We start from the raw sequence: 20,604 nt of genomic DNA, 5'->3' as shown, positions 1-20,604 counted from the left end.
CCAGTTTTGATTTAAGAAGTTGCTTAAATTCTGCTGACAAGTGAGGGTTCGTGATTACAGCCGAAGAGCTAATGTTAGAATAAAGCTAAGTTTTATGCTATAACATGAAAATAAGTTGATATTTGTATTAAATCATCAATAGGAACTTGTTTGACTGCCGAGGAACGATGATATTTGATGATAAATTGCATCGGCAAGTCAAGAATACCGGCTCAGTTTATGGGCATCAGGTAATGATTCCGTATGTGATAGTGACTAAATGGAGCCATAATAATGATAAGAAAGGACTAAAAATTATGTTTAAAGTGTCCGAAATTGTGTCTTATGAGCTAAAGTTCGCTAATTTCGCCCTCCATTACCGCGTTTTTAGCACGCAAGCCGGTGCAGCGGCCGCCGGCGCACTCGCCGCCGATGTTTCGGAGCTCCGCCACCAGGGCGGCCGCTTGGTCGCCGGCGCTAGTGTTGGGGAATAGGGAGTGTCCTATCCAGGAGTACTTCATCCATGGCTGTGATCAATGCCCGCGTCTCGGGGTCGCGCCGAGTCAGCGACTCCGCCCGGCTGACTCGGCCCTGTCCGAGCCGCTGATTGGCCGACTGACTGTGTCGGGGCCGCCGATTGGCTCCTGGGGTGGCAGCCGGGCGTATGATTGGCTGCCGTGGTGACAGCGGCTCGTGTGATTGGCTGCTGAAGTGACGGCCGATCGCTGATTGGTTGCTGGGCTACAGTCAGCCGGCTCTGAGCAGCGTCTGTAATTGTCTGCTTGTGAGGGGTCATTGATGGATAATGAGGCTGTTCTGCCGTATTGAGGTGGCTGACCTGACACTGCCACCTCTGGGGAGGGGCGGGAGGCGACAGCTGCTGGCTTATTTGACCGCACACTGCCGTATGAAGCCTGCCATGGACTGCCGCCCGGCCGCCAGTTTTGGCGGTAATATCATGATAAATAAGTGCTGGTAGGTAGGAGGAACGTTCCGAGCGTTGAGCTGTTAGGCGAGACGTTGTCTTCAATTAGCCCACCAGTTCTTTATCCCGTTCCGCCTTGATATGCCTAGCTGTACGGACGGGGTTTTCAGTGCAAAGTTTGTAGATGGTTTGTTCAACGCCTGGTGGATGCCGTTTCGCAGGTATAAGAAACAGATGGCCTGGTAATGTTCGCTCTTTGCACATGCACTATGATCACTTTCTTCGGTGCGGTGATTTGGATAATCACAGATGATCGTACGCTCGATGCTTTTAGATGAGCTCTGGGTGGGTTTTTCGTCCGGCTCCGGGATTCAACTGCACTGCATCAGTATTCTATGGCGTTGTTTGGACCGAGCGAAACAAAACTCGTTCCCTTATTTTGTTGTTCAGAATAGAATTAGCATCGTTTTGTTCTCGAGCCAGAGCTTCGGTAATCTTGCAGCGTTAGCTTTTGTTTGCGCTCTTTATTTCGCTCAGTCATTTCATTTGCTTGAAAAGCCGAGAAGAAAGACTTTGCGCTTTTCTGCTCTGACTCTGCAATAAGAGCCAACATGTGGTGACTTCATATTCCTATATCTCTGTTCCACGCCGCTTCTCCACCTTCACAGCAGAGCTGTATCCGCGGTTGTTACGGCTCCTGGCGTGCGGAGCCACGCCGCCCCCCGCTGACCTCGGCTGTTCAATGCGCCACTGAGGTCACCGGCGCGGCGTGACCCGGCGCCATCAGGTCGCGGCCGGCGCGCCGGTGATTAATCTCTGGCCGCGGCTGAATGGTAACGGCGGCCGGCCCGTGGCCGGGTATTGTGGCCGCCGGCACGGTCACGGTACTGACCGGTCCGTGGCGGGGTATTGTTGCCGCCGGCATGGTCACGGGACCGGACCCGGTCCGTGGCCGGGTATGGTGACCGCCGGTACGGTCACGGTACTGGCGCGGTCCGTGGCGGGGTATTGTGGCCGCCGGTACGGTCACGGTACTGGCAGACCCGTGGCGCGGGGTATTGTGGCCGCCGGCACGGTCACGGTACTGACCGGGCCGCGTATTCGCCAAGTGTATTACACGAACGGTACGGTCACGGTACCCAGCCAGGCTGGCCCGTTGGGGGGTCGGCCCGGACCACCACTGCACTGGTGTGTCTGGCTACACTTCAGAGGCGGGTGGACTGGACACGGCGAGACGCTGGCGGCTCATATTCGGCGAGAATGGGCCAGCCGGGCCGTCATGTTGTCCGAACGACACGGCGGCGGCTGCCCAGCGGCCCCCCGCTGCGCTGTAGGGGAGGTTCCCTCCGGCCTCTGCCCCGTTCCGGGCCGGCGGGACCGCTCCGTCAGTGTCCCACTGTAGGACGGCCGGGACACCCGTCCTGTGGCCTGCAACTGCCGCCAAACTGGTACCGAGGGCCAGGACATACCCGGACACCCTCCTAACTGGCGGAACTGGGGCGCCATCGCCGGTGAATTGGCACACTGCAGAGCGGGCTATCAGCGTTTACACCGGTCGTGTTATATGCAGATCATGTTTTGCCATAAGACAAGAACACAAAATCCGAACACATCCAGGCTTATCTCGACGTCTATTGTAGTGCAAAATCGAGCTGATTTCTGAGGGTTCTTGCTTAACTTCTTGAGGTTCTTAAGCATGGAGGGATTCCACAGCCACAGACGGCCCATTTCCTCCCTACGTTGACTGCTGATTGTTTTCGGTAAAGCTGCGGTACTTGCGCTGCGGTACTCGCCATCTCTACATATAGTGTGGCGCCACTCACGGGATTGGTGCTACTGCTGACTGGGAGCCGTGTACTCTGTGCGTGTCGGTATCGATTCGTCCGGCGGTGACGGCGTGCGACACGGGACCACGCTGTCGGACAGGGCGCCTCCTCCATGGACCAGCGGTACACTGTCCGGTGCGGCACCACTGGCCTGCTGGAGATGTTAGCCGAGGTGGAGTGACGGTGACAGGCTGGCGGCTCCTCACACAGACAGCCGTCAGAAACTCGGAGCTGATATACTGGATCCCTCCTGGCGGCCCTCAGAGCAGTTCCGGAGCCCTCCGGCCAACCACTGGTCCTAACTGACTAATGAACTGCCAGGGGGTCACTGCCTCTACTTCTCGTGTTCTTTTCTCTCAAGTGTCCACGGCACACATCCGTGTTCCATGCTCTTCCGCTTATTTCAGTGTGTCGAAGGAGCACTGCGCTGATTGCACTCGTCACAGTCCCATCCAACTGTGTCTGGTGTCCTGTCCAACCTTGTCTGGTGTCCCGCCCCGTCCGCTGTCTGGTGTCCCGTCCCGTCCGCCGTGTCTGGTGTCCCATCCCGCCGTGTCTGGTGTCCCGTCCCGTCCGCTGTCCGGTGTCCCGCTCCGCCGTGTCCGGTGTCCCGTCCCGTCCGCTGTCCATCCTGTCCCGTCCGCTGTCCAGTGTCCATCCTGTGCCATTGTGCAGCTCCGGGGAGGTGACGCTAGTCGCTCGCATTTGTTGCTGCTGTATCGACCTTCGGACGGACCGGACTGACGTGACGTCATCGGCACGGCGCTCAGGTGGGGGGGGGAGCTCAGGTGGGGGGGGGGGGGCTGGCGCGTGTCCCACTTGGGTGCTGAGATGGGAGATCAGATCTGTGTGTGTGCAAGGGGTCGGAGGAGTCGGCGCGTGCACCGCTCAGGTGTGTGTGGGCGTCGTGTCCCACTTAGGCGCTGAGATGGGAGCTCAGGTCTGTGTGTGTGTAAGGGGTCGTAGGAGTCGGCCCGTGCTCTGCTCAGGCTTTGGCACAACAGCTGAGATGTGCGGAGGGTGGCAACTGAGGTGTTGCCACCGGCTGGTTAGGTACTGAAAGGAAAAGGTGGCTGGTGATGCGTGAGGCTAAACCGGATGGAAAGATTCCATGAAACTGTTGGTTGGCTCTGGAACAACGCCGCTAGTTTTTTTATAGGTGTTTAGAAGCCACTTTTTAGTTCTCGGCAGAATAAATGTCGTGTGGCCTCTACAGTCCTTTGGAAACGGTATCGCCTATCTGTTACCTCTTTCCCTTGTTTCTGTCTTTCCCTCGATGTGTCTAGCTACCCGTTCTATCTCCCACCCTATGTGGGAGGTAGAGCCCATGGGTATCTCCCGGCTCTCTTCCCTCCTCCGCGCCCACTTCCGTGTCTCTCTGCCCTCCCGTCCTCTCTCCGCTGTCGGTGTTTGCGTGCGGCCGGACCGGCTCGTGTGACCGACCGGGCCCGGCTGTCTGTGTATTGACGGACTGTGACGGCCACTGGCCGCGGCTACTCACTGCGGGACGCGCCGAGTGGCCGACTGGACCGCCGCCGGCTGTCGGTCATATGAGGGCAGCGGGCCGTCGCCAGGTAGAGACTGGTCGACTGTCATAGGAGTGCGTCATGGGGCAGTGGACCGACTGTCATAGTCCTCACATCACAGAGATGTGGCACGTAGCATTGAGCCAGCAGTTACCAGGGAGTCGCGTATCGTTTGAAAAAGTCCGCGCACAAAAGGAGTCTCACTGCGTCTCCACGCTGACAGCATTGACTCAGGCCTCCGATGATCGTCCTGACGTCTCCAGGCTTGGGAGGTGTTTACCGCGGTGGGCTCTCGCGCTGTCAGATGTTATGGATACTAATGGGGGAAACTCGTCGCTGCGTGCTAGACACAATTAAACGAAATTGTGCTTTATGCCGTTCGTCTGCCCCAACTGCGCTAGTTTGACGCTTTTGGATGTCATCAAGTCAGTTAGATTCGGTGAATGGATGAATAACAAGGCTGAACTGCCGCCGATTAATGATGATTGCCACTTACGTCAGAGTTGAGCCGTTGAGGTCGGCGCTATCACCTACCGCGGGGCCATTTATACACTGAGCGGCACGTCTGCTGACGCCCGTCGACCTTTCAGTGTCGGCCGCCGCTCGGCGCCGCGCCGGGGCAGCAGTCAGTGGTTAAACATTGACCGCTGGTGACGTCAGCGGCGTCCGTCTGATGGCGTCACTGGCGGCGGCGGCGGCTCGGGCCGGCCCCGGCTCCCTGGAGTCGCTGTGGAGCGCGGCTCGGCCGCCCGCCGGGACTGACTGACTGCTCGGGCCGGTCCCGGCTCCCTGGAGTCGCCGTGGAGCGCGGACCGGCCGCCCGTTGACTGACTGCCCGGGCCGGCCCCGGCTCCCTGGAGTCGCCGTGGAGCGCGGCTCGGCCGCCCGCCGGAACTGACTGACTGCCCGCGGCGGTACTGGGGCACGTGCTGTCGCCGCGCCGCCGCCGGCCGCCCCCCGGGACCGCCGCGCCCAGCGCCACTTCCTCATACAGCGGCGGGCTGAGACCTCACAGGGCTGTGGGGCTGGGCCACAGGGAGGGGTGCGGCTCAGAGGGAGGGGTGTGGGACTGGGCTGTGGGTCTGGTCAGAAGGAAATGGAGTGATGATGTGTCTGTCCATCAGTGCCGATGTGAGGCTTAGATCGGTGACTGGTGTAGGGTAACGCCAAGGCAGTGGGTGGATGGCCGGCTGGTTTACTCTATCCCTGCTGACCGGGCGTACTCGGTTCCCTCGCCAGGACTGGTTTCAGCGAGAAGGAATGGCCCATCACCGGCGGAACGTGGGGCACCGGCGGCAACAGCTACCCGGAGGTGGTTATCACAGGGTGAGTGTCCTGTCACCTTCCCCCACAGCTGCCTATGGGGTGGTCGCCGGTCCCCACGACACACCAGCCCCCAAGACACCCTACCCCAGTCACAACCCCAGGGTGAGTCTAGGCGCCATGCAGGGCCCCGTTGACCCAGACTGTGCTGCGAGGCCACTCAACGCCACATCGGCTAGTTCCCCATCTCTAGTTTTTTTATCCAGCTCAAATATAGTGTGTTGCTGTCATCTCCATCCCATCATTCTTACCAGGTCGTATAGCTTTCTAGTGAGGCGTCCAGTCGTCAGTTTAGCACATCACGTATGCGCTGCTAACATGTTTCAACTCTGACTTTTTATTGGATAACTTTTCCCTTCTCTCCGGCCCGAGTTTCGGGGAGTCCCTGCCCTCGGCAGCGTCACTACCGTGGTTGCCGGGGCCCCTGTGACGTTTCCTCTGTCCGGAGCCGGGACGCGCCACTAACCCCCCTGCCATGTCCTCAGCCACGCCGACGGCAGCGTCAAGTTTTGGGACGCCACCGCCGTCAGCTTCCAGGTGCTGTACAAGCTGAAGGTGTCCCGGGTGCTGGAGCGACAGCGCCGGTCTCAGGTCAGAGTCGCACGCCTCTCCCTGGCGTCCTCCCTCTGTCTCTGTATGTCGGTCTGTGGCTGGATGTCCGGATATTCTGTGTCTAACTATCTCAACCTGTCTCCATCCCTCCCTGTTCATTTCCATTCCTCACTTTATCCCTTCATGTCATTGTCCTCCCTTTACTCCACCCTCATTTTCTGCTTCCTTCTTCCCACAGTCTCCTCTCTTTTTATAATCCTCTTCTTTTCTGGTTCTCCTCTACTTCATTTTGACCTCTCCCTTTTCTCTGATTCTTGTCCTGGCCCCTCTATCTCCTCTCTCCCTTCTCGGCGTGCCACGGCTATTTACCATCCGCTCTGTGTCCTCCTCTTCCCCTCTCCCTCTCCGCGGCCGCTCGCCATCCACTCTGTCCTCTCTCTCCTCTCCTCTTTCATCCTCTCTCCTCTCTTCTTTCTCCTCTCTCCGGCAGCCGTTCGCCATCCAATCCGTGTCGGTCGCCTCCGGCTGTTTGCCAACGCCCGCGCCGCGGCTATATGAGGCGGTGACCGCGCTGCAATACGCCGAGTCGGTGCGCGGCCCGCGGCCCGATCGGTGCCGTTTGACTCGGTGGCAGCTCCCGGGGGCCGTTTGAAGTGCGCCCGGGCGAGTCGCGATCGGTAAACAGTCGCGGTGCGCTCAGTGATTGGAGTCGGCGGGGCGGGAGGATAGGCAGAGCTGCCGCTGACGGCACGGTACACGGCACCGGCTGGGAAACTGAGGTCGCGCACTGTGCGGCGCTTTGAAACGTTTTGGTGGCTTGGTTGGTGACGAGCTGTGCTGATATACATTGGTGGTATATTCTGGTGATATTTGTTTGTAACCTGTGTCGGTGACCTGTGTCTGTGACCTGTCACTGACCTGTGTCGCCTGTGTCTGTGACCTGTGTCACTGACGCTGTCACCTGTGTGACCTGTGACCTGTCACTGACCTGTGTCACCTGTATCTGTGAGCTGTCACTGACCTGTGTCACCTGTGACCTGTCACTGACCTGAGCTCACTGCCGCTGGCAGGACGGCGACACCGAGGACCAGCTGGCCGTCCAGCAGGTGGTGCTCTGTGACCTGTGTCCTGTGTGACCTGTGACCTGTCACTGACCTGTGTCACCTGTGTCTGTGTCAGGACGGCGACACCGAGGACCAGCTGGCTGTCCAGCAGGTGGTGCTCTGTGACCTGTGTCCTGTGTGACCTGTGACTGTGTCACTGACCTGAGGTCACTGCCGCTGGCAGGACGGCGACACGGAGGACCAGCTGGCCGTCCAGCAGGTGGTGCTCTGTCCCGAGAGCCGGCAGCTGGCCGTCGCCGGAGCATCCTACGTCATACACTTCCGCTTCAGCAGAAACGAAAAGAACGCCGAGGTGCCGGTAAGTAGCTCCAGCCTCCCCTTCTGCCTACGGGAGCCGCGGCAAAGGTTTCCGTACCCCCTGCAGCGTCCTGGCTAGCGGGTCTGGGTCCCATGTCCTATGGGCTCCTAGGTTGGGTGTCACTTTGTAGACAGATAAACTTAGCTGTACTGTAGCTGTAAGTCACTGGTACTTACGACTAACGTGTTATGAGGGCGAGTCCGCCGGTCAGCTGCAGTAGTCGGCTCGCTCCGAATCCGGCCCTGATTCGGCTCCTCGGCCTGTAGTCCCCATCGGTTACCCCCATCCCTCTTCCCTCCTTCCCCGCCGACCGGTCCCCCAGGGTCGGCCGACGCAACTTGTCCGGCGGCGACCGAACCCGACTGGCATCTAAATTGAAATCTGAAATGCCTGTCGGCGCTGGCGGGCGGCGTGGGCCGACCGGGGCGGCCGGACCGGGCTGCGGTCCCGAGGGGCAGGCGACCGAGGCGGTAGAGGCGGCCGGCCGCGCCTCCGCCGGGCGGCCGGCGGCGCTCCGCCCGGAGGCCGCGATTGAAAGGCTCCGTTGATTTTCATTATTTGGAGTTACGACAGGCTATTGTGCTTTGGGCCATAAAAGGCGTATAAAGCCGTCAGTCGGCTGCGTAGATCTATATAAGTGGTGATTGTGCCGCGTTCGGTGGCTGTTTGTTGTTTGTGCGACTGTGTGACGCTGTGGGCCGTCCGTTTGCCGCAGTGTCTGGAGATCCCCATCGTGTACGAGACGTACGGCGACTCGGACCGGGACCCTCCCAGCGGCGACCCGGCCGTCACCGTCCGGCCGGCCGACACTATCGCAGGAGTGAACGGCAAAAAGGTACGGACAGCACCCGACCCAACCCAACCCCAGACCCAGACCTCTCCCTGACCAGACCCGACGCAGACCCAGACCCAGACCCGACCCGACTTGACCCGACCTGGCCCGACCCAGACCCGAGCGTCACCGGCGGACACCATCACTAGGGTCGACGACAAAAAGGTACGTTCTTTGGTGGCTTCTGGTGATCTTTATGGCGACCCTTGTAACCTTCTGGTTACCCCTGTGTCTCTTTGTCGGCTTCTGTCACCATAGGGCGACCCTTGAGTTGTGACCCTCTGATGACCTTTGTGATCCTTTAGGGATCTCTATGACCCACTGGTATTCCTCTGTTTTAGGCGGAGCTGTCGCTGCCGGTGCGGTGCTGGTCGGGCCCTTTGGTAACCCTCTGTGACGCTCTACTGATCCTGTGCTGACCCCTGTGACCCGCTGTTTCAGGCGGAGCTCTCCCTGCCGGTACGGTGCCGGTCGGGCCCGATCCGGCGGCCCCCCGGCTTTCACCCGGAGCTGGTGTGTATCACACCGGCCGTCAACGGAGAGCCGCCCGGCGTCATCTCCAGCGTGGCCGTCAACTCCGCTTACGGACTGTGAGTAGCTATGTCTTAGGGCCTTGGTAAGTGGCGGATTGGAGGGGTGTTTACAGTAATTCGGCATGCAGACTGTGAGTGGCGTGGGAAGGGGGATATTTAGAGAAACGAGGCCTACGAACTGTGAGTGGTGGAATGGAGGGGTGTATACTGAAATTGGGACAGAAAAACGTGGCCTACGCACGGACTATGAGATGTAGAAGCTACCGAGCACAGCGTTTATAGTACCGAGTTTCAAGTGCCCATAGTGGCGCTCTGCTGTTTTGACTCTGATGTGACCTGATATCTTTTGGTTATCTTGACTCATGTGACCTTGACCTGTGACTCTTGTGACCCGCCGGTCGACAGGCTGGCGTACGGTAACGAGAGCGGCCTGGTGATCGTCGACACTGTTCAGCGTACCTGTCTGCTGAACCTGGGCACCCCGGACCTGTACGGGCCGGCCGACCCGTACCAGCGCGCGCCGCGGTCACCCAAACAGCGGGCAGAGGAGGCCGACCTGGGCCGGTCACCCGACTCCGAACAGGTGCAGAAGGGGAGAGGAAACCGGAGAGGGACGGGAGGGACAGAGGGCCGACCTGGGCCTGCCACCCGACTCGGAACAGGTACAGAGGGGGAGGGACAGAGGCCTGACCTCGGCCGGTCACCCGAATCCGAACAGGTACAGAAGGGGAGAGGGAACCGGGGAGGGACGGGAGGGACAGAGGGCTGACCTGGGCCGGTCACCCGACTCCGAACAGGTACAGAGGGGGCAGGGGAGGGAACCGGGGAGGGACGGGAGGGACAGAGGGCTGACCTGGGCCGGCCACCCGACTCCGAACAGGTGAACTGGGGAGAGGGAACCAGGGAGGGACGGGAGGGACAGAGGGCTGACCTGGGCCGGCCACCCGACTCCGAACAGGTGAACTGGGGAGAGGGAACCAGGGAGGGACGGGAGGGACAGAGGGCTGACCTGGGCCGGTCACCCGACTCCGAACAGGTGAACTGGGGAGAGGGAACCAGGGAGGGACGGGAGGGACAGAGGGCTGACCTGGGCCGGTCACCCGACTCCGAACAGGTGAACTGGGGAGAGGGAACCAGGGAGGGACGGGAGGGACAGAGGGCTGACCTGGGCCGGCCACCCGACTCCGAACAGGTACAGAAGGGGACGGTAGTAGGTCTAGGAGAGGCTCGACTTCGTCTCCGTGATCCCTCCCTTGTCTGTCACCCCCGAACCCTCTGTGTCCCACCCGTCCATTTTCGTGTTCCACTGACCGACCCCTGCGCCTGCCATGTCCCACTGACTGACCCCGTGCCCCTGTCGTGTGCCACTGACTGACCCGCCCTGCCCCTGCCATGTGCCGTCAGATCAACGGGCTGTGCCTGTCGCCGACGGCGGGCAAACAGGGCGGCGTGGGCAGCGTGTCGCCGCGCGGCCGCGACGTGCAGCGCTCCCGCTCACAAGGTACCGGCCGCCGCCTGGTCAAGGCGCACAGTGTGATGGAGGAGCCCACCTCGCCGCTGGCGCCGCAGCTCTCGGCCACGGCCGCCGCCGCCGCCGCCGCTGCCGGGCCCCACCTGCGCGTCTGGCGCGCCAGGCAGTGCAAGAGTTTCGGTACAGGACTGGATGGAGCGCGAGCTGGCTGTGGTGTTCCCTGCCCGGACGTAGTGGGCCGCTGTCGGACTGCACCGCCGTCACCCTGCCCCGTCGGTGTTGGTCGCGCGCCCGGCGCCTGTACATACGCCGTGTGGGAGGCCGGCGCCGCGGAGCCTCTGGACTAGCGCCGCTCGGTGGCGGTGCGAGACCACTCCCTGACCCGTACTGTCCGTGTCGCGCCGGCGGATGGCTAACTCCGGGGTGCTCAGTGTCAACTCCTAACGCTAGTGCGTCACTGTCGAGCATGACCTCAGCTGTCTCCGACTAGTGTACAGATATTTTGTGTACCCGTTGGACCTTTTTGGTAGGCGGCGGCTCTAGGGTAGCTGTGGGTGTAGGGTAGCTGTGGGCGCCGGGGTCGGGTCGCTCCCTGTCGGTGTCCCCGGTGACCGGTCGTTGCCTGCCCTCCCCACTGACCTCCCGCCCAGTCGGACAGTGTAGCGCGGCGCCCGGCGGAGCTCGGCCCGGCGCCGCTGTACATACGGGCGGGCGCGCCGAGACTGTGTGTAGAGCTGCCCGCCGCGCCGGCCGGCGGCTGTACAGCCGGAGCGCCGGCCGGCCGGCCACTGCGTGTTCCGTGTCGCCGGCCGGGTCCCGCCGCGCCGCCGCCACCCGGTGGCTGTACAGTACCAACGGACAGCTCAGACGCGCCGCCACTAATGCACTCGATGGGTGTCGCGCTAGGCTCAACTGCGGTTCTGGGTGTATTCTTACTGAACTACCTACTAATAATGACTCGGGAAATGTGGCATAATGATAACAATGGAGCAGTAAAGTAACGTACTTTTAATGTTTCCAGTCAAGCTCCGCTCCGATTGTTCCAATTTATCTAATAATCAACTGTCGTGGCAATGTGTGCATTCACTTTTATCATGACTTGCGTGCAAATCAGCTTCGTTCAGCCCGTATGCAACATGCGTGGTTGATGTGTCTTAGTTTTCTAACTCTGTCTGACACGTGTGTTGCCCTCTGTAACTATGTGTGTGACCCGTCTGATCAGTATTTGTCCCGTACGGTGAGCTGTGTATGACCTGCGACCCTGGCGGCGCCCGCAGAGCGGCTGGACACCCAGCAGACTGCCTCGCGCAGCAGCAGTCTGAGCAGTCTGGAGAACATCAGCTCAGAGGCCATCGTCTGCCTTCAGTTCGCCGACACGTTCGTCAACAAATCCGGTACGTGCGGCTATTACAAATCCGGTGCGTTCCCCAGTAAATAAGGTACGTCCGTTAAGTAATCCGATACGTGTGGATATGAATTCCGTACAACAAATCCAGTACGTGCGGCAACAAATTATGCATGCTCACGGGCGCACCCTTTGTCGGCCGCGCTCAGCACGGGGTGCTGAGCAGCAGTTAGACTCGACGACCGAGGCTGACTGATTGATCCGATAGGTACCCAAGTGAATCAGCGGCACATGCTGGCTGCGCCCAGGGTGCCTGTGTTCTGCGTGCTGAACACAGGCAAGCGCCGTGTCTGCGAGCCTGCTGTGTGTCTGACCCTGTCTGTGTATGTCTGCGGCAGAATCTTCCACATGTCCGTGTCTGCTGGTGGGCACTTCGCTGGGCAGCACACTGATCGTGCAGGTGGCCCTGCCGCGCAGCGCCGACCGGGCCACCCAGGCCGTCAGCGTGGCGCCCACAGGTCAGTATCCAGGGGTCACCCTCCGACCACAGACCAGAGGCTACCGCAGAAATGTTTGCAAAACACTTGAGCCTGGAAATGCTGCGCGGGAAGTGCTTATTTCAAATGAGCCAGCAATCCTACCTACCTACAATCGCTTCAGTTGGATGTAGTATCACTCACAGTGACTTCGCCGTGTCTCTGATGTTCAGAATCAGTGTTACACCTGTCGGTATGACTGTGACTGACCGCCCTGTCTGTCCGCCGACAGGGTCGATTTTCCGTCTGAACGGCGCCATGCAGTGTATCGCGCTGCTCGACTGCAGCGGGGCGCGGATACCGGCCGCCGCGGAGACCTGGAGAGACGGGAACAAAGAGCGAACCCGTGAGTAAACGAGGGTAAACGGGACGGGACGGGGGCGGATACCGGCCGCCGCCGAGACCTGGCGGGACGGGAACAAAGAACGAACCCGTGAGTAGAGGGACGGGACGGAAACATAGGACAGGGACAGCTGGGACGGGACGGGGCGCGGATACCGGCCGCCGCCGAGACCCGGCGGGACGGGAACAAGGAGCGGACCCGTGAGTAAGGGGACGGGACGGAAACATCGGACAGGGGCGGGACGGGGGCGGATACCGGTCGCCGCCGAGGCCTGGCGAGACGGGAACAAGGAGCGAACACGTGAGTAGAGGAGGAGGGTAAACGAGACGGGACGGGGCGCGGATACCGGCCGCCGCCGAGACCTGGCGGGACGGGAACAAGGAGCGAACACGTGAGTAAACGAGGGTAAACGGGACGGGAGGAGGGGCGGATACCGGCCGCCGCCGAGACCTGGCGGGACGGGAACAAGGAGCGAACACGTGAGTAAACGAGGGTAAACGGGACGGGAGGAGGGGCGGATACCGGCCGCCGCCGAGACCTGGCGGGACGGGAACAAGGAGCGAACACGTGAGTAAACGAGGGTAAACGGGACGGGAGGAGGGGCGGATACCGGCCGCCGCCGAGACCTGGCGGGACGGGAACAAGGAGCGAACACGTGAGTAAACGAGGGTAAACGGGACGGGAGGAGGGGCGGATACCGGCCGCCGCCGAGACCTGGCGGGACGGGAACAAGGAGCGAACACGTGAGTAGAGGGAAGGGATAGGAACAAAGAGCGAACCCGTGAGTAAGGGGAAGGGACAGGGAGGGGGGAAGGGACGGGGGCGGGTACCGGCCGCCGCCGAGACCTGGCGAGATGGGAATAAAGAACGAACACGTGAGTAGAGGGACGTCATAGGAACAAAAAGCGAACCCGCGAACGTTGTCAGCAAACATCGCTCCTGTGATGAATTGGAGGGAAGGACTGGGGTCCAATGTAGTCAAGGAACGGGAGAACAGCCGCTGATTTGTGGTCGGCAGAGGCGCCGGTTCATAAGTCAACATGCTGCAGTGTTCAATGGGAGACGGGGACGTAACTTACCTCAGCAGCCGAAATAGTATTGGGCGTCTTAGTGCGTGCTTACCCACGCCGTTCTTGTGCGTGGTCCCGGCTGTGACACTGTCTCCGCCGACAGGCCTTTCCTCCTCCCTCGGCCCGGTGCCCCGTCTTCAGAGAGGCGACCTTTCCCTCTGGTCCGCTCTCTGTTGGCCCATTCCCTCCTCTCTCGATCTGGTGTCTGTTGACCCCTCTCTCCCCGCCGTCAGGGACTCCGTCTCGGCCGAGGGTGAGCTCGTGCGGCTCGGTCCGGTCGCTGCTGACCCCTCCCCCTATCTCCGCCGTCAGGGTCCCCGTCTCAACCGATTGTGATCTCGTGCGGCTCGGTCCGGTCTCTGCTGACCCCCCCCCCCCCCCTAATCTCCGCCGTCAGGGACCCCGTCTCAACTGATTGTGAGCTCGTGCGGCCCGGTCCGGACTCTGTTGACCCCTGCCTCCCCTCTCTCGTCAGGGACCCCGTCTCGGCCGACGGTGAGTTCGTGTGGCTCGCTGAGCGAGGCGGGCGGCGGCGACGGCCAGCTGTTGGTACTCGTCTCAGATAAACAGGCGCGCGTCCTGGCCACGCCGTCACACAGCTGCCTCTGCAAACTGCAGATCACAGAGACCTCGTTCGTGGTGCGCGCCGAAATCATCTCACTAAAAGGTACGAGCAGCTCCCTCGTCTTCCTGAAAGGTGGACGGCAAGATCGTGTCCCTCTAAGGTGGGCGACGATATATTATTCAATGGTTGAATGCGCTGCCGCATTGGTGCGGTGGTGGAATGCCGAATTACGTCTGAGCTGTCATGGGTGCGTTGATGATAAACTGTGGGGTTTGTCGCCGGGTGTCGCCGGGGGGGGGGGGGGGGTCGGTCAGTGTGCCACATCAGCTGACCGGTCGCCCCTATCTATCCGCAGACAGCGTGTGCCTGGTGTGTTACCGGGGGGTCTGTCAGTGTATCACAGGAGCTGATCGGCCGCCTCTATCTATCCACAGACAGCGTGTGCCTGGTGTGTTACCTGGCCAACGGCCGGCTCAACTCGTACAGCCTGCCCAGCCTGAGGCCACTGATGGAGGTGGAATTCCTGCCGCTGAGCGACCTCAGGTGAGCCGCCCCGGCCCGCCCCCGTCCCGCCTCGCCGCGACCCCGCCCCGCCCCCGCCCCGCCGGCACCGGAGACAGGCATGAGCATGACATATCGGAGGGCTCTCACTACACGACACCACACGAGCTGTTGTTGCTGGCGGGCAGCCGCGCGGCGCCCCGACACTCAACACTGTCTGTATTCGTGTGTGTCCGTGTCTGTCTGCCGACCGCGGACGGACGGCCGCACCCGCCCTCACACCGACCCGCCCCGTATGTCCCCAGTTTTCAGACGACCAAATCGGCCATAGCCGACCCCATGCTGGCCATATGGGGCCAACAAATGTTTGTTAACGAAGACGCGACGCAGTAAGTTAGTCGGGCTGCGCACCTGTCCCTGGCTGGCTGTGTGGCCGGCCGGCCGACTCGCATGGCTCGGCCGGCCGGCCGTCGCTCGGCTCGCTGTCGCCGGCCGGCGCTGGCCCGCTGACCGCGCCTCAGAGCTGTGCCGCTGCACATAGAGCTGCGTTTGTGTGCGTGTTTGTGCGTGTGCCCGTCGAGCTGCTGTCAGACTGACGGCTGGTCAGCCGGCGTACCGGTCGGACCGAGCCGTGCCCGCTGAATGACCGCACGGCGCGCCTTCCGTACAGTGTGTGATGCAGACTATATAGCAGGGGTCGGCAAATGGTGGGGCATGCCCACTTTGGGGGTAATGGAGCCCTTTCGGTGGGGGTAATGAGGGATTCTGAGAAAACCTATCTTTTTAGAGTTTGTGGCTCCATTGATGAAACCATCGTGACTGTTGCATCCCAAGATTAGCCCAGGTCAAAGGCAAAGCACACATTGATTAGATACCGATTTTCACGTACTGCTCGCCTCACCATCTCACCGCGGCTCCGTACAGCCGTACAAAAGCACCTGCAATTTTTAACCGTCGCTCGTCTGTTGGCGTTTCCTCAGCCGCTAACGTAAGGGGAAGGAGTCGATCGGACCCCCGCGGCCTCTCGGACTCTGAGATGGAGCTGTGCATAAAAAACGGGCGTATTACCCGTGACTATAGGAAGCCGCTGCTGCCCATTTTTAAGGTCCTTGGTCATTTCGTCTCATTCAGGAGGTCAAATGTCGAGAAAATCGGGACCCACCATAACTTCTTGAAGTGATATTTTATGGCTCAAGATGATCTCCAGAAAAAGCTCATAAGCCAATGATCATTATGGGTCCAGAGGCCAGTTTTACCGACAGAAAAATAGCCGCCTGCCGGAATTTTTCGCCTAAAGACCGCTTCACATAAGGAGCGTAAACGGTAAAGCCCTATCCACTTACATGCTCATCGCGCTTACGGCTTACGTATGTGAAGCGGTTTTTAGGCAAAAACTCCGGCAGGCGGCTATTTTTCTGTTGGTAAAACTGGCCCTCAGGTTTTCCCCGGCAGGTACAGAAAAAAAAAAAGATTGGCTCGAGGGTACAATTTGGTCGTGATCCAACGGCTTTTACGTGAGCTTTTAACGAAAAACCACCCGCCGCCCCTATATGTACGAGGGTTAAATGGGATATATTAAATGCTTTGTGGAGGAAGTGTCATGTTTTAAATTTGATGCATCGGAAATGCAGAAATACCCAAAGAGTTCCAGAAAGGTAGGTATGGAATTTCAGTAAACTTGGTTGTGTCAGCAATGGGGTCTGGTAGGTGGGGGTAATGGCCCTGCCTGGCGCCTAAAAAGGGGGCACAACCCCGAATGACCTGCCGACCACTGCTATATAGGCTACCTATTGTTTGTTTCTTATCGCCTGAGCTGGTAGGAAGTCATGCAGCATCAAATCTGCGAGCTCCACAAAATGGTAGGTATAACAAGAATCTCAAGTGAATTCAACGTAAGCACTGTGAAACTTAGGACAAGATCTAACTGCTGCAATTTTGCTCTTCGATCTGTGAGGCATATATTTAATTAAGGTAAAAGCATAAAAGAAGCATTTTTGCGCTGGTGTTTAGGAACTAAGCTGAAGCCTGAAACAGTGTTCTTGGAGACTCGTGAGCACCTATTTTCCATCACTTTGTGTTTTGACAGAGCTCTTACGATGCCATGAAGGTTGACACTTACACAAACATATCATAATCATCACACAGTCATGATGCCTTGGCATCATGATTCATCTTGGCATAATATATATTCCTGTTATCGTGCACTTTTGAATGTTGTTGCTGAGTTTATTGGTGATTACTCTTCATCTTCTATTATTTTGTCTTCTCTCACTCGCGTTTCGCATGACTGTCGTCTTTATCCCTTTGTGGACAATCTTATTCAAATTCAGTGCTAGCTATCTGATTTAATATAGAACACCGTGCTGCTTTTGTCTCGTGAAATGCTTCTCCTCCATTTTGTATTTTGGTCTTTATCGATGCATTTTATGTTGTCGGTGACGTGTAAATGGCACGGACCACTTTTTACATCTGCTACTGTGTTTGTTCAACATTGATGTGGGCTGTAGTTTCTGTACTTTTTATGTCTTCCCTATGACATATACATTGCTACAATCTACATTATCACAAACATGCTCGACTCTTTACTGTCTTTACTGTCTATGTTTTGTTCGAACATTGTAGCATTAAGGAAGGTGACTACGTCCTGTGTTTTGACCACCTTTTGCTATCCTTTCCGGATATTTCCAAACAGTTAGAAACCCTCATGTTGCGCCTGTGCTATGTGCCTGTGCTGTCTACCACCTGACTCGTGGCCCCAATGACTCCAAACCATGACCGCTGTGTTGCGCCGTGCGCGCCGGTAATTGTGGATGCTCCGGTTGGCTCGTATGTTTTACCGCAGCGACTTTGTTCAGTAGTGTCCCAGTGAGTTTTCCGACCCCTGGAGCTCAGGTAAGGCGGGTCAGGCAGATTAAGTCCCTGTAGATCATGTCCACTCGTCGTTGGAGATAATAGCTGTGAATTTGCGATGGTCGAAGATTTGGTGCTGCTGGCTCGCTAGAACAAACCAATTAATTATCGAAAACACTATCGAATGGTGCCGGAAACTGCTCCTACTCGTGGACATCATGTTCGGTGTCGTTTTGATTTATATATTTGAAGCTTTGAAATTCTTCTTGAGAATCTCTCTTAGTTCGATTGTATTTAGTTCCAAAAACCAGTTTTGACAAACCGTGTCTACAAGACAGTTAACAGTAGTAAGCATTGATGTCGATTTTTCTGAAGAGTAAGGAGGAAAGAACACCGAGTCGCCCGAGCTATCCATCTGTTGATTGTTCACTTCAATATCCCGTTTCCTCCGCCGTTGAATAGTCGGGCTGTGTCACGATTGTAGCGCCCAGCTAGGCCTGTGCGTATGACTCTCCGCGGCGCTGTGCATCGTCTGTCTGACACGTGTGGCTACGTGACGCCGTGTGACCGAGAATGGGGCGCGCAGAACGCTTGTATTATGCTGTGTGATATCGTGTGACGGTGCTCGTATGTGACGCTTTTGTCGTGCTCCTTGTGTGACGCTCTGTAACGCCGTGTGACGCTGTGTGCCCACCAGGATGGCGCGCACGTTTTGTATCAGCAACCACGGCCACGGCCTCTACCTGTGCTCGCCGTCCGAGATTCAAAAGTTCACCATCTCATCAGAGTTCTGGTGAGTCGCGACTGGACTTAGTCAGAGCTGCTCGGATGACTCTGGGCTCTGTCCAGTCGAGTCCTAGAGGATTTCGCAGGTTCTGCCGAGTCCTGGCTCGGATGTACAGACGGCGCCTCGTTTGACCTGCAGCTGGGCCCAAACCAGATTCAGCCACCGGCTGTGGACTAGGTAGAGGGTGCGGGCCGTATGTTACCGTAGAGGGTGCATCAGTGGTCCAGTGGATCCATTCCTTACTTAACGCCTTGCTAACGAAATAGGTGACGTTACCAGTCTCCATACAGACACCAACTATCCATTGTTCAGTGTTCACTCACTATTGTCGGTTGTGTCGCATCTGTGTGTCTGTTTGTGACTGTGTGTGTCTGTGTGTGCCGGCAGCACCCAGCTGCAGGACATGGTGGGAGAGCTGTTCCTGGCCCGTGTGTGTGTCTGTGTGTGACTGTGTGTCTGTCTGTCTGACTGTGTGTCTGTGTGTCTTTGTGTTCCGGCAGCACCCAGCTACAGGACATGGTGGGAGAGCTGTTCCTGGCCTGTTTGTGTGTCTGTCTGTCTGACTGTGTGTGTGACTGTGTGTCTGTGTGTGCCGCCAGCACCCAGCTGCAGGACATGGTGGGAGAGCTGTTCCTGGCCTGTGACATGCCGGAGCTGCCGCAGCAGGGCTTCCTCAAAGGGCTGTTTGGCGGCGGCGTGCGATCACTGGACCGGGAAGAGCTCTGTGAGTACCGAGACGGGGCCGCAGGGACCGGAGCGAGGGACAGACCTCCGCGTTCACTGGGCCGGGAGGAGCTTTGTGAGTCTGAGTACCCAGTCGGATCTCTGGAGATAGGTCATACATAGAGTCACATGAAACGGCCCGCCGGACCAGTTTGACGTCCCTCCTCAGAAGTCTGACGTCGCCAACAGCTTTTTGACTCTCTCCCCATGAGCAGTTTGGCGTTCTTTGTCAGTCTGACGCCCTCCCCAGTAGTCTGACGTCCCCCACAATTCTCTGATGCCTCTGCCCTACCAGTCGCTTTGACGCCCCGCTCCATAGCTCTCTGACGCCCCTTTCTGTTCCTCTTCCGTCAGTCGGCGAGACGTCCGGCAAGGCGTCGCGCAGCGTGGCCAAGCTGCTGACAGGCCCGACGGCGCAGGCCGAGCAGCTGCAGGCGCGCGTCTCCTCCACCGGCGGCGACGTGGGACGCGCGCGACAGGCCATGATCGAGCGCGGCCAGAAGCTCTCCAAGCTGGAGGACCGCACTGAACAGCTCATGGCTGACGCCGACAACTTCTCTAGCACGGCGCACCAGCTCATGATGCGCTACAAGGACAAAAAGTGGTACCAACTGTGAGCGCGCCGGCGGCGGTCGGGACGCGCGTGATATCAGACCGAGTGCGGCCGGCGGCAATAATGGCGCGCTGGACGGGGCGTGCGCGGCGCGCCCGGGGTCAGTTTACATGGTGTGACTCGCGCGCTGAGGACTGCCTGCGCTCGGGGCGGGTATTTGTACTAGTCGGGCGGCCGGCGCCGCGTGCCGGTAGGGGCGGCCGGGTGCGCCCAGTGCCCAGAGCGGGTCGCCTTCCTCAACCCCTGCCCGAGTAGCGTTATGTTTGTGATAATCTTGCATTCCGTGTGGCGGCGGCGGCGCCTTCCAGTGCCGCGAGCGGCGCCGGGCGCCGGCCGACCGCCCGTGTGTGCGTGAGTGTCCTTTAGGGTGGCGGCGGCAGCGGAGCGCCGTGGCGGGCCGGTGCACACATAGCCCTGGGTGAGAGCCGGACGGCCGCCGCGCAGAGCTTGAGGGCGGCGGGGCCGGCGGGGCGCGGGCGGCGGCGCCGGAGCCGCCTCTGAGACCGCCGCCGGACGGCAGCACGGACCGCTGGGCCAAATGGTGTTAGATTGTTGGTTCGAGTTGCTGCAGTTGTTTTGTTAGTTACTGGAATGATTATGAATACACTGGCAAACCATCACTGAAGGGACTAAACCAGTGTTTGGTGGTAACGGGCTGGGAATAACTCTGAGATATAAGTGGAATACGCTGGTACTGTGTGGTCACTGGTCATCTTGTCATTGACGGGTTTGGTCTGACTGCAGGATCATTTTTTTTTTTTTTTTTTGTCAACACGACTCGCACCCAGTTGAATGTTTCGATTTCACGTAAAGCTACCCAACCATTCAAAAAGCCTAAGCAGTTTCTGAACCCTCGAATGGCTCAGTTCAGCTGATGGCTTT

General features: G+C 58.9%; 1 protein-coding gene across 19 annotated transcripts in view; it reads left to right on the top strand.

The window, feature by feature from the left end:
* LOC122388652 (syntaxin-binding protein 5-like) overlaps nucleotides 1-20,356 on the top strand; it is a 111,035-nt gene extending 90,679 nt beyond the window's left edge. For 8 of the 19 annotated variants that reach the window (XM_043379906.1, XM_043379905.1, XM_043379908.1 and 5 more), the window contains 15 exons: nucleotides 5,496-5,582; nucleotides 6,065-6,170; nucleotides 7,419-7,553; nucleotides 8,269-8,388; nucleotides 8,827-8,975; nucleotides 9,324-9,501; nucleotides 10,323-10,419; nucleotides 11,667-11,783; nucleotides 12,133-12,252; nucleotides 12,503-12,616; nucleotides 14,159-14,350; nucleotides 14,683-14,791; nucleotides 18,297-18,392; nucleotides 18,986-19,110; nucleotides 19,464-20,356. In XM_043379906.1, the coding sequence (XP_043235841.1) occupies nucleotides 5,496-5,582; nucleotides 6,065-6,170; nucleotides 7,419-7,553; nucleotides 8,269-8,388; nucleotides 8,827-8,975; nucleotides 9,324-9,501; nucleotides 10,323-10,419; nucleotides 11,667-11,783; nucleotides 12,133-12,252; nucleotides 12,503-12,616; nucleotides 14,159-14,350; nucleotides 14,683-14,791; nucleotides 18,297-18,392; nucleotides 18,986-19,110; nucleotides 19,464-19,726 (2,008 nt within the window). In that variant the 3' untranslated portion in view covers nucleotides 19,727-20,356. Of the gene's footprint in view, nucleotides 1-5,495; nucleotides 5,583-6,064; nucleotides 6,171-7,418; nucleotides 7,554-8,268; nucleotides 8,389-8,826; nucleotides 8,976-9,323; nucleotides 9,502-10,322; nucleotides 10,570-11,666; nucleotides 11,784-12,132; nucleotides 12,253-12,502; nucleotides 12,617-14,158; nucleotides 14,351-14,682; nucleotides 14,792-15,054; nucleotides 15,139-18,296; nucleotides 18,393-18,985; nucleotides 19,111-19,463 lie in introns of all 19 variants that reach the window. The other 11 variants (XM_043379894.1, XM_043379891.1, XM_043379892.1 and 8 more) reach the window with 3 other exon arrangements.
* Nucleotides 20,357-20,604: the final 248 nt, after the last annotated feature.

Source organism: Amphibalanus amphitrite, unplaced genomic scaffold (assembly GCF_019059575.1).
Source record: "Amphibalanus amphitrite isolate SeventyFive unplaced genomic scaffold, NRLGWU_Aamphi_draft 000330F_arrow, whole genome shotgun sequence".
Classification (NCBI taxonomy): domain Eukaryota; kingdom Metazoa; phylum Arthropoda; class Thecostraca; order Balanomorpha; family Balanidae; genus Amphibalanus; species Amphibalanus amphitrite.
This window is presented reverse-complemented; position numbering and strand designations above follow the sequence as displayed.